The 13,417-nt window shown below is 37.5% G+C and overlaps 2 protein-coding genes across 8 annotated transcripts in view; one reads left to right on the forward strand and one right to left on the reverse strand.

Moving 5' to 3' along the window:
• Mtrex (Mtr4 exosome RNA helicase) overlaps window positions 1-11,276 on the forward strand; it is a 93,916-nt gene extending 82,640 nt beyond the window's left edge. For both annotated transcript variants that reach the window (XM_046456291.2, XM_058583120.1), the window contains 2 exons: window positions 9,016-9,120; window positions 10,366-11,276. In XM_046456291.2, the coding sequence (XP_046312247.1) occupies window positions 9,016-9,120; window positions 10,366-10,418 (158 nt within the window). In that variant the 3' untranslated portion in view covers window positions 10,419-11,276. The remainder of the gene's footprint in view (window positions 1-9,015; window positions 9,121-10,365) is intronic.
• The window catches only part of Plpp1 (phospholipid phosphatase 1), a 91,721-nt gene continuing 88,891 nt past the window's right edge, over window positions 10,588-13,417 (reverse strand). For all 6 annotated transcript variants that reach the window (XM_046456296.1, XM_046456293.2, XM_046456294.2 and 3 more), the window contains 2 exons: window positions 11,478-11,654; window positions 10,588-10,994 (listed from right to left, as the gene is read on the reverse strand). In XM_046456296.1, coding sequence (XP_046312252.1) covers window positions 10,866-10,994; window positions 11,478-11,654 — 306 coding nt within the window. In that variant the 3' untranslated portion in view covers window positions 10,588-10,865. The remainder of the gene's footprint in view (window positions 10,995-11,477; window positions 11,655-13,417) is intronic.

A 13,417-nucleotide genomic window follows, 5' to 3' on the forward strand; every position in this document is an offset into this window, starting at 1 on the left:
TATTAGCTGAATTTAAACGTAATATTTTTGTGGGCTGACGCCTAGGGTTTCAATCTTGCCAACCTTGTAGTGGATCTAAAACACCAGCTATTACTACTTCCTGACTATGCATAAACAATATTATATTTTTAATTGTGCATGAAGGATGAAAAAAGAAGTTGCTTTGCGTTGAGCATTCATCATTAGGAAAGCTTCTGTGATGAGTTATCTCTTGAAATTATTCACTCTACTCCTGCCCTCCTGCCTCCTGTGGATTATTTATTTATTTATTTAGTTAGTTAGTTTTAGGTGGACACAATATCTTTATTTTATTTTTATGTGGTGTTGAGGATCGAACCCAGTGCCTCACGCATGCCAGACAGGCGTGCTACCACTTGAGCCACATCCCCAGCCCGCCTCCTGTGGATTTTTAAAGCAAAACCTTTGTAGTGCACTGCCCAACTCTGTTGCCACATGTTCTTTATATTTCCTTTCCTAGGACAGAGTACCTCAGTGTGGTAAAAAATTTTCCAATGAATTTGGGTTTTTTGGTACTTCTGCTAATAATAGAATAATAGTTTATTAACATGTTTGTGTTTAAATTTTGGTACATTTTGAGTGCCAAGTGAATTAGTAATTAGTATCTGATACTTGTTCGTTTGATGACTAATTCAGAGACCTTACTGGGGATCAGGTACTGTGCTGAGTTCAGTGTGTGAAGCAACATCTCTGCCCTCAAGATAGGGTTCAGCCTAAGCTGGGATTTAGTGGTAAGTAGTTCCAGGTTATAGTTGTGATCCTAACCTCAGGCCAAAGTAGATGGGAATATTAAATTAGGGCATGAACTGTAGGTAACCAGTTTAGGGATGCCAAAAAACTGAAGGTAGAAATATTGTCTAGAGAAATTTGCTGCTTTCTATCCTTAATGAGTATGATACTGTTTTGTGTGTGAACTAAGTAACCCTGATGTTTATAAAATGTCATGAAAAGTAGTGATTCATGCTACAATATGAATGAACCTTGAACACATTAAGCTTGAGTGAAAGAAAGCAGATACAAGGGTTGCACATTGTATGATTTCATTCATATGAAATGTCCAGAGTAGACAGATTCATAGACAAAGCAGATTAGTGGTTGCCAGGGGGTGTGAAAAGAGAATTGGGTGTGACAACTTGCGGAGAGATAAAATACTCTAAAATTAGGTAGTGATGCTTGTTACACAACTGTGAATATACTAATAACCACTGAATTGTACCCTTACTTAAAGAGTGATCTTATAGAAATTAGTTCTTCCAGAACAGTGATGTGAACATGAATCTGGAAAAGGTCAGTAACACTTTAACAGGTTTAAATGGTGAATTTTATGTTATGTATTTTATCACTGTTTGAAAAAGGGGGGAAAAAAAACAAGGACTAGGAAGAATTTGATTTCTGCTCTTGCAGGATCAGAAAAAAAAAGATTTGTAGCAAACCAATAGTAGGTTAGTGTTTATCAGCTTCAGATAGCATGGGAATCAGATGGCTTTGAAGCTTTTATCTTGCACCCAGTCTGGCTGTTCCTATTTGATGAGGCAGGATGACTTTCAAAACTGGGAGTGATAAGTATTGGGTTACAGAGAATTGTAGTAGGTAGGAAAGATTCTAGGGAATTTAATACCTAACAGTAGTCTTCACTAATCCCTTTGGGGAACAACCTCTATTCTAGGCAGCTGCAAACAGGTTTATGTTTACACATACACTGTGATTTGTTGATGAGACTGTGGGCAAACAGCCAGACCCACTGCATGTGTCATGCCGTACTAGTGGCCTCGTTTTCTTAATTGCTCTGTAATCCAAAACTGTGTCAAATCTAAATTTTCCAGAATTTGAAGTGTTTACAAAGTGTAATATGAAGTACACTCCTCTGTACTTTATCTTAATAATTTATTTTGTATGGTGTAGCCTCTGGAAACTTCAGCAGATAGTAGTTAAAGTGAGTTTTTTAAATGTGTAGAAATATTAAAACAATATCAGATTGTGTTTCCTATCTGGTTATGTAGGTAATACGATAATTATCTCCTCTATTCAAACCCCCTGCCCTATGTCTAGATATACAGAAGCTTCTGCAACTGGATTCCCTCTTTCATTCCAAGATAGCATTGGAGCCCAGTATTCAAAGCATCTGAAAACAAATAACTAGTCAACATCTATTGATTTGTGTCAACATTTGTTAAGCACTTGACATACGTTATTTCCTTCACAAATTAGGGACCATTATCTCTGCCTTACAAATTAGTAAATTGAAGCTTTTCATAGGTTAGTTAATGGAAGACATTTGGAAGGAAATATAATCATTTACTTTGGAGAAATGTTGAGTTTGAAGTTCCTGTGATATATCTAGGTAATCAACTCTTGACAGTAATTTCTAACTACAGTGGCATTGTTGGGTTTTGGTTTTTTTAATAACTGTGGCCTACTTTTAAAGATTTAATGAGTAGCTTTCATTTATTTAGGTTAAAAGTGATACAGCAAAAACATGAGTGATATTCTGATGATTCAGGTTTGTACCTACTACTTTTAAAAGATAATATTGAGGGTCTACAAGGAGTTAGCTTCACACACACACACACACACACACACACACACATATCACAAACCATCCAGAACCATATGGTAGAAACAGACTCATCAACTCTTCCTATTGATATTTGAATTAATAGTATCAAAATTTTATGGGCAGTTAGAGAATAGAGACACATAGGCTCCCCACCTGCCTTCACAACTGCCACCTTGTATAAGGACACACCAATAGAGGGGTGAATAAGAGCTGATTGAAGAGATGAAGGTGCTGTCCATTCATTGAGCCAGGAATTTACCAATGAAGCTAGAGATTGCTGCCTTCTAGTTGAGCAATAGCTAGTGGCCATCCTGGCTGCCTCCTGTTTCCAGAGTGTATACTTAACTTTTTAACCCTTATTTGTGAAAATGGTTGCATATATTTACTTCATGGTTTTGCTTTCAGTTCCATTTCACATTGTTATAACCTGAAGGTGCTTTGTGCATCCTCCCTGTCTCACCATAGGCAGCCATCCTTCAGATGCCATTAAGACCTGCTTAAACATTTTTTCTTTTAGATCCTTATTCTAAAGGACTTCAGTCAGGTTCACAGCAAAAACCCAGTACCATCAGCTTTTACACATTCCCAGCTTGTAAAAATCCGAGATTCTTCCTTGAACTCTTTCATAGCTCCAAGGTTGAAAGACAAGCTATTTCTGTAAAGAGTACACACCCTTTCTCCACCATTTCAGATTGGAGGATTTGTGTGGAGGGGCAGAGTCAGGAGTCTTCTAGATCTAAAACTGTTGACCTGGACTTGAAAGGTACTGACTCCCTCTTATGTTTCTCACCTCCAGAATAGTAGCAGCAATGTTAGGAGTGGCTAGTGACACAGTCATATCTACCTAGAAACAGTGTCTTCTGTAAAATTACTGTTTTCTCCATTAAAGGTTTCTAGTAAAGAAACAGCATACCTTATCATTAATCTGTTCTTCTAACTTTCAAAATCTTGAAATACCGTATAAGTGTCAATATGAGTTGCTTCAATATAACAATGGAAACTAGAGGTGACTGTCATATACCCACTGATTTCTTTAGAGGCTGCTAAGGAGAGGACCCAGTCACTCTGTTTAGATTAGAGAACCTTTCCATTAGTTCCCTTTTTCCAGCCATGGAGGTAGAATTAGGAAGTAACTGGAATTCTTATTCTTTTCCTCATACATCACCAACCTGGATCAATTGGGTAACTTACTTCCTCTGTTACTGTTCTTCTGCAGAAATGTTCTACTGCAGAAATAGTAAGCTGTTTGGCTTGGTGCCACCAAAGTCCTAGTCTGTAATCTTAGTAGTACAGACCTTCCTAGTCATAGTAGCAGTAGTAGAAGATGATCGTTATTGAGCACCATCTGTGTGCTGAGCACTTTGTACTTCATTTAGTCTTTCCCATAACTTGTTAGTGCCATTTAGTGAGTACAGTCACTCAGGTGATAGATGGTACCACTGAAATGCACTCTCGGGTCTATCTACTGCCAGAGACTGTCCCCTCCATGCAGGACTTTCTGGGCTTCCTCTGTCACTTTCCTTAGAGGAAACTTCAGATCCTCACTGCTTTCCTTGAACATCAGCCTTAACTCTGCCCCAACTTTCCCTTTGATCACTTCTGTTCCAGAAGAAAGAAGAAGCCATTAGCTCTGACTTACCTAGAAATTCACCTGCATATATCCCTGTCCTTAATCTTATCTTCCTCAGAGGAAACCCACCTGTTTCTCTGAATCCTATAGCCTTCTTCCACACTTCTTGCCAGTCTCCTCAGTCTTGAATCACATCCATTCTGCTGCTGCTGTTTTAGCATATAAATCTGCTTTAATAATCCATACCATCCTCTAGCTACCAAGGTAACAGTGGTTAAGAACAGAAATCCTGAGCTTAAATCCTACCCATTCATTAGATTAAGATCCTGGGCAAGTTTACTTAAGTGTGCATTAGTTTCTTTGGGGAGGATAATTGCTCTTACCTTATTGTGAGAATAACACAATATGTATAGAATCTTATGCACAGTGCCTGTCACATAGCACTTAATAAATATTAGCTGCTGATACCATTTTTTAGATTTGTTATCTTTCTCATTTCAGTCCTTCATTCCTCTTATAGCCAGTCTCTTGGTAAGAGTAGTCAGTTGCCTGCTTCCTATTTCCTTCTTAATCTGCAGTAATCTGGTTCCCTATTTCACTTAAATTATTACACTGTTTGGTTGCCAGAAAGTATACCCTTTGTCTGACTAGATCTTACCTACCATTTTTTATTACTCCCTAGTTCTTGAAACCTGTTAGATAAATGTAAATTCTTTGGCATGACCTAGCAATCAAAATTTTTACTAAAATCTAGTTGTTTTAAATATATAAACTGAATTTAATTATGTTAAAATTAATAAATGTAATATAATATACTTACTAGATAAAATTGTAGAAAATCCAGATAAATCCTTCCTATGTGGGTTATCATCATTTAAATCTTTTTTGCAATACTAAGGACTGAACCCAGGAGTACTCTACCACTGACCTACATCCTTAGCCATTTTATTTATTTTTATTTTGAAACAGGTTCTCACTAAGTTGCCTAGGCTGTCCTCAAACTTTGGATCCTGCCTCATCTTCCAGACTACCTGGGATTATAGGAATTTGCCACCACACCCAGTTTGGGCATTTAAATCTTACTGTCTGGATTCCACCCTGTATTGTGGCTCTTACCTTGATCAAGTTATGTATGTAACTTCTCTGAGCATTTCCTTTTCCCTTTTTATAAAATAGGGATAACAACAGTACTTCTCTCACAGAATTGTGAGGATCAAATAAGAGAACATTCAGAGTATAGACTTGGCACAAAATAAGTACTTAGAAAATGTTGGATAGTACCAACATTTCTCAAAACATATTTACCTTTCCTGATGCCTTAATATCTTTATAAACATCTATTACTCTCAGCCAGGCACTGTGGGGCACGCCTGGCTGAGAGTAATAGATGCAATAATCCCATTGACTCCGAAGGCTGAGGCAGGAGGATCACAACCTCAAGGCAAGCCTTAGCAACTTAGTGAGACACTATTTCAAAACAAAACAGAACAAACAAACAAAAACCATAAAGGGGGTGGTTTTATTTGGGATGTAGCTAAGTGATAAAGCACCCTGGGGTTTAGTCCCCAGTACCACAAAAAAAATGTTAGAAAATCTTCTAACATAGGAAAACCTTCTAGGTTATTGTAAGATGTGAATATATGTGGAGGTGATATACCACTCTTGACCCTAGTGTTTGATGGCTGGATTTTATGGAATTAGTGTCTTTTTCGTTACTACTTTTTGCTTTTGTCTCTCATTTAGTGAGCTTTCCCCTGATAGAAGCCTAATAATTTTACAAAATTGTATAGTAGAAACAGGCTGAAATTGAGAGCTTATTTGGGGCTCACAGTTTCAGAGGTCTCAGTCCGCAGATGGCCAACTCCACTATTCTGGGCCCCAAGGTGAGGCAGAACGTCATGGCAGAAGGATGTGGTGGAGGAAAGTAGTTCAGAACATAGCACCAGGGAGCAGGGGTGGGGTGGATGGGGGGAGCACTCTGCTCACCAAGGACAAAATATATACTTCAAAGGCACACCCTACCTGTCTAAAGTTATTACCCAGTTAATCCATTAGTTCAATTACATTAATATGTAGATTAGGTTAAGGTTTCCCCTAACCCAAACATTTCACCTCTGAACTTTCTTGCATTGTCTCACATGAGCTTTGGGGAACACATCATATCTAAGCCAAAACAAGGACCTTATGCTGCTCTCTCTTCTACTTCTCATTTGTAAGATAAAAATATAATTTATTTATTTTTTTCTTATTTGTGATCATGCAGATTGAACGAGGGCCTTATGCATGCTAGGCAGAGTGATCTACCACTGAGCTATATCCAAGTCCCAGTTATTAAGATTTAAGAGGGTACTCTCTGGTCCCTTTGGGTTTTGTCTCACTTAAGAGACAAATTCTTTAAAAAGGGCAAACTCTAAAGGAATGTAAAGTTACAGTAAGGCTCTTTAGCCAAAATATTAAAAGTCCATAGATTTTTTTTATCCTTCTATCCTCGTATCAAAAGGTCTACAAATGGTCCACACAGTTCCCGGAAAAAACTTCCAGCACTACATTGTTCTTGTCAGGTCTTTTGGTCTTAGCAACACAAAGCTGACTGAAACAGGCCTAGATGACAAAGCTATTACTTAGCAACAGAATCTGAACCCAGGTTTCTATGTAGTCATCTTTTCTTTAAACCCCAGCTCACTTCTTTGAAGCAGAGCTAACATGGATGACATCATACATGTAGAAAATGTATTTCAAGTGAAATAAGCCACTGGATTGGATAATATGAACTAATAGGTAATTTGGCAAAGACATACTATTAGTTGTCTTTCTAAACACTACATCCTATTATATTTATTACTAAGCTCGCTTGACATTCATGGATACTTATTATCCATAATGCTAGACTTTTTTTACATGAACTTTTATATAGAATAACTAACCATAATAAACTGTGACTGTATTTAAATCAGTTTCACAGGGGCTGGGGATATGGCTCAAGTGGTAGCATGCTCACCTGGCATGCACGGGGCGCTGGGTTCGATCCTCAGCACCACATAAAAATAAAATAAAGATGTTGTGTCCACCAAAAACTAATCAATCAATCAATTAGTTTCACAGCAATAAACTGAAGCAGGGATAAGTTACATACCTTCCCATTGTCCCAGCTAGGGTCTAGGGTAAGTAGTATACAAGCCTGTCAGTTCCTTAGCAGAGCTAGTGCCCATGTCCTCCTTATAGCATCCAAACTTGCATAAATGGAATATAGATATATAATTTTAATAGTTGCATAAGTTTTCAGTCTCTTAGTGCTGGACATGTAGGAAACTTTTAAATTTTTGCTATTTCAAACCATGAAGCCTCAAACATAGTTTTGCACACTTATGCCCTTAAAGCAGAATTAATATTTCAGAAGAGCTTTGCATTAAGTATTGAAACACCATATTCTCTGTGTTTTCATTCTCCTAAATGAGTTGAATTGTCTCATCTGTTCTTCCCCTCTTGTGCATATTGCAACATAATGTGAGGGGCATTAAAAGGTAAAAAGGAAACATAATGTGGCGGGTATTAAAAGGTAAAAAGGAAACTTCAAGGGCTGGGGCTGTAGCTCGGTGGTTGATCACTTGCCTCACACGTGTGAGGCACTGGGTTCGACCCTTGGCACCACATAAAAATAAATAAATAAAGGTCTTGTGTCCATCTACAACTAAAAAAATATTTAAAAAGAAAAAAAGGAAACTTCAATATCAAGCAGTGATTTCGAGAACTTGATAAATGCTAATGAATTATTCTAGTGTTGCAAGTAGTTAAAATGTTATTCACTGTTCCTACAGCTTGAGGTTTTTTTGTTTTTTTTTTAACTTTTATTTTTATGTGGTGCTGAGGATCAAACCCAGTACTTCACATGTGCTAGGCAAGCACTATACCAACTGAACTATAGCCTCAGCCCCCTACAGCTTGCGTTTTGATAACCAGTATTCCCAATGTATTTCAGATATTAAAAGCGAAATCTGACAATTCTTGGTTCAGGCAGGTGGCACTGGAAAGTGATCCCAGACCCCTTCTACAAGTCTGACAGAAGTGAAACTGTTTATAGCTTCAGTGTTTTGTTGTTGCTGGATTTGGTTTTGTTTGTTTTTGGTACTGGAGATTGAATCTAGGGCACTAACCACTGAACCATATCCCCAGTCCTTTATTTTTTTTAAATTTGAGACAGGGTCTCCCTAAGTTGCTGAGGCTGGCTTTAAGCCTGGAATCCTCAGCCTCTTGAGTCTGGGATTACATGTGTGCACAACCATCCCAGCTTAAGCTTTGATATGAGCATTTATTTCACTCAGTCAAGATACGTAGCAAAAAGCTTATCTCTTTGTGCTTCCATGAGGACATACTGTGAAGAAAGCACTGATGAAACCTACTAAGGTCAAAAAGAAAGACCTTTCAAACACCTTGTCTAATCCTGTTACCTTCTCTCCACAAGATAGTAGGCATGGTATTCAGGTGCCTCAGTAGGTTATACCCAGGGTTTCTAATAGTTACAATTCCCTTGCCACCACCTGACATTTCCTCATTCATTGTCATGTTTGCTAACCTTCCCCAGAGTTGTTCTCTCCTTCTCCCAGGGCATTTTGTTTACCTGCTTCTAAACAAGTGTTACCATTTTATTAATCTGTCTCTTTACCATTAATCAAAGGTGGGAATTAAACCTTTCTTCTTTGTAGTCTTCCTCACATCTAGCTGGCAATTAGTCAAGTTTCCTAGCTTATTTATTTTGCAGAAAGTGCCCCAAAGTACTAGTTAATCCTTGCAGGTTCTTATGCCTTGCCTCTTAACAAAAATTCTGCTGTTCCTGATTATATCCATTTTACAAGTGATTTGTTTTTCCATCCAGGCAGCATAATTCGTTGTATGAGGCGCCTGGAAGAATTGCTTCGACAGATGTGTCAGGCAGCAAAAGCCATTGGAAATACTGAGCTGGAAAATAAATTTGCAGAAGGTCAGTATCCAGTTCATAAGCTTTTTCTAATAATTTAGGTAATTTTGAAGTGCTTTTTGTTAGATTGCCCTGGAGCACCAACTAATAATGTTTCCATAAAATTTTAAAGGATTTATATGGTAAAGTTTGACTATATTTGTGTGTGTGTGTGTATATAAAACTATGTGTATATACACACACATACTCATTTACATGCATTTTTTTTGGTGCATTTACTATGTGCCAGGTATATTTTAAGCACTAGGAGATATAGTAGTGAACAAAGATAGAAATCCCTGCCTTCCTAGACCTTTCCATTCTGGTGTGGGAGAGATGGACAGTAGAGTCAACAATTAAAATATATCAGATGGTCATAATCTACTGGAAAAGAAAAGAATTGGAGGACGGATGAGATGACCCAGAGTGACATTAAAGGCTCGTTATAATACTTGCTGTGTTTAAGTAATAGCAAGAGGTTAGTGTGGCTGGTACAGTAAGCAGGGAGTAAAAATAGGGTTGGAAGGAGAAAAATAACGATTGTGTAGCTCCCAGCCCTGGTATTTTTACTGGATTTGAAGCACTGGGGTGGTGTGCTTTAACTGGGATTTTGTAATAATTCTCCTTGAGTCTGTAGGATAGCAGGGTGGGAACAGGAAGACCATATCAGGAAAGGCTGGCTTGGTAGGGGAGCCATATGAATCATGACCAAGAAAAGGCCATGAACTTAACGCATCAAAGAATGGTAGCCATGTTGTTACTCCTAGTCGATTTCTGCAAATAACTTTGGTGTTGAAAGAAAAGGTTTGTAAAAACTGGCTTAAGTTTCCACGTGGATAGGGCCGGGCTCATTTAATCACTTTTTACAAATGAAGATTCTGAAAGCAGTATATTTCTATTTGTCCTACCTTAGTCCAGAAAGAATTTCACATGGTAACTGAATGTCTTTGGATGTGTAGGGTGAAGATTCCTGGTTTTGGATCAACTTCCTTTGACCTCTTAGTCCTTTCTGAAATGTCTTTAAGCATCCCCTCCCCCACTCCCCCAAATACACATAGGCTGGTTCCTCAGGTTTCTACCATATAGGTAGCTGTGAACTATACCGTATAGGTATCTTTTAGACTAGCAAGATTATGTTTACTTTCTGGGTTGCTCTCTCACCAATTTAATCTGGATATTGTACTGTCATTAAAATCGTCAGTAAATTAGAAAGAAGTTTTGTGTTTTGTGGTCTTGAAAGTTTTAACCTTTTCTTTTCTCTTCTCTTAGGAATCACCAAAATCAAGAGAGATATTGTGTTTGCTGCTAGCCTCTACTTATAAGGAGCTTAAAGAATGTAATTTTAAAGATTATTTACCACCTGTCTGATTATAGTTGACTACAAATGCTTAAAAGTGTTGACGTAATTCTTCCATCTCAACAGTTGTCCTCAAACATTTTAATATATATTTAAATCAAACATTCTAAGAAAGCATATTACATACACATGTGTACATAAGCATTACTTTTTTAATAAAAATTGTACAGGTGGGGCATTGTTTTAGTGGAAGGCTTGAAAATTTTTTAATGAACTTAGAGCTATTGGGTAATCATTTTGTTAAATGGAACTATATACACAGATAAAGTGGGCATCGAAGAGGTATAGCAGCAGTAGCAGCAGTCCCTTAAAGGCCTGTACACTGGGAAGAAAGATGCATCCTCGTGCCTTCTGGTTGCAATCATTTTCCTTTAGAAAGTAGGCCAGCTTCATCTGGGTGACCTGCCACCCTTCAAGGTTGGTGATTGTTCCCAAAGTGATTTCCTGTTGGTGTTTCATTCAAAGTTGTATGAGAGTCCTCCTGTTTTCTTTCTTTAAAAGGAGAATTCCTCTCCTTGAAGAAATCTGATACATATACAGCCTACAGAGAGAACAGGGCAAAATATTTAATGATATAATTTACAAAAATTTATAAACCATATACCAAGCTGCAGGAAGCAATTTGCAGAGATAAATATAAACGAAAGGATATTCATCAGATGGTATACATTCAAGGGGAACATTGTTATGCCTTTGGCAAATAGTTTCATTCTACAAATACTTAGTGAATTAGTCTTCATGTAAATTAATTGTTTTAATTCATACCAAAAAGAAAACTGGTTTATAGCCAGAGGCTTTTACAATAAAAATTCTAAGATTTGTATGACTTTTGCAAAGAGTTACTAATTTTTACCTGCTGTCTATCCTATCATGACTTAACACCACTGGGGTTCTTGCCCACTAGGAGTTACTGAGCCACACTCCACCTGTTATAGTTTTTTCAGTGAGGAATTTCTTTTGTCTATTTATATATCTAAATTAACTTAGCAGTATCAAAATGTAGTCTGCTGCCCTGTATACTTACAACTAATATTGCAACCACCGCTCCTTGAATGAGTCCAGTCAACACATCACTCCAGTGGTGTTTGTAATCAGAAACTCGAGAAAGGCCCACATAAATGGATACAGCAACAAGACCAAATTGCAGTGTGGGACGTAAGAGTCTTGCCCAATCTCCCTTCATCCTGGCTTGAAGATAAATCTGATAGGAAAGAAAACAAAATATTTAACATGCCAACTAAAAATTGTACTTGATTATCACAACATCTCTAAAGATGTGGCATTTAAAATGATTATCAAAATTACATATGGAATAAGACTTCAGGCAAACATTCTTGTACTCATTAATACCTAAAAATTCTTTGAAACAAAAACTATTCTTATGCCAATAACTTGTGTTTAGAAGAATTTATAGCCTATTTAGCTACACTGTCCTTCAAATGGGAAATAAGGCAAGAGTTGTTTATGACTTTTAAGACAGGATCTCAGGGCACCTTTTCCCCTTATAGTTGGGCTTGTAATTCTAATGGGCAAAGGCAATGCTGTTATTAGTTCTGAATCTTGGGATAAACCACTAGCATTTCTGTGCACACCTTGCCCTTGCCCTGGGCCAGACTACTATGTTTTCTGTCTGGCCTCTCTGGGCATAATTTACCACTTTAATTGAGAGCTCTGCTAGCCTCAAACCATATCACAGGGCAAAGAAGACTAAATCATCTGTATAAGTAAATATGATAATCTTCCCAGATAAGTAATGCAGGGTGTGATTTAGTCATGATCCAGCAAAGGAATATTTTCTTTCAGCAGCACCCAGTGTACACCTCTTAGACCTCTTGAGACCTCCTTTCCCATATCTGCCTGCCTTTGACTTTGGTTGCATCAGTATCTAAAGAAATTAATACAGAAAGAACTCTAGTGAATCTGCTCTCATTTAGAAGAAAAAAAAAACTTTTCATTTAAAAAATTCTGTTCAATAGTTTATTGATTCACTAAATGCTTTCCTCAGAAAACAATTTACATGGCTCTGTTCACTGATGCTGCCTGTTCGATACATAAATCCATTCCCCATTTCTTGGGCACTGCTTTGGGTGTTCAGTTCTCAACACTGGCAAAGACCCAGAGGTCTAATTTTATCAAGTGTATACTATAAACATCTGGTACGCTTGAGCCTAACTCATTAGCTAATGTAAGTGTTACTTTCTACAGAGCCTCACCTCCCATCTTTAAATGATTAAAATTCAAACTGAAATAAGTAGTAAGAAGATTCATCTAAAGATTTTGAAAAACGTCATTTTATGGAAAAAAGTTCCTTAACTGTAGCTAAAAGCCATGTTTTGGATATTAACTGTCAGAAAGTTAAGCTGTCACCAATAAGGCATTCAGACAATAAAACACCCTGGAATTACACTTATCAATACAAACATCTTACCAGTATCCATCTCTGCTAAAAACAAGGCAAGAAAACAACTCTAAAATGGGCTTAAGCTTGTCCCATTTTGTACTTTCTACCTAAGGGAAAACAAGAGACAGGCATTTTGAGATCTTTACTGAGGATTCCAAAAATCCCTCTAAACAATATTTTCCTTCCAATGAATCCTGACTTTGACTCTTAAGTATCGTGGAGACATATGTTAACTGTTATTTTGCCCAAACTGCTTCACTAACATCCCAGGGGAAAGAATAATTCACTATGGATCAATAATCAAATAAGCTCCAAAACATTTGAGGTGATTTTTCTCCTTATAAATCTACGTTAAGTGTAGCTGTTTCCCCATCACTCAAACATTAACTGTGGACCCAGAAATTATTTCACTCTGAGGAGATTTTCACATCTCCCAATTAGGGTTCTAACTTTAGATTCTAGATTCTGGCTCCTCTAGTGACCAGTGGCCATCACTTGAGTGCAGTGTATGGACACAATAACTATTTGTGCACTGTGTAACCTGGCCAGGGCACTCAGTATAA

Source organism: Marmota monax, unplaced genomic scaffold (assembly GCF_021218885.2).
Source record: "Marmota monax isolate L192 unplaced genomic scaffold, Marmota_monax_Labrador192_F-V1.1 WCK01_AAM20220418_F8-fsc00037, whole genome shotgun sequence".
Taxonomy (NCBI): domain Eukaryota; kingdom Metazoa; phylum Chordata; class Mammalia; order Rodentia; family Sciuridae; genus Marmota; species Marmota monax.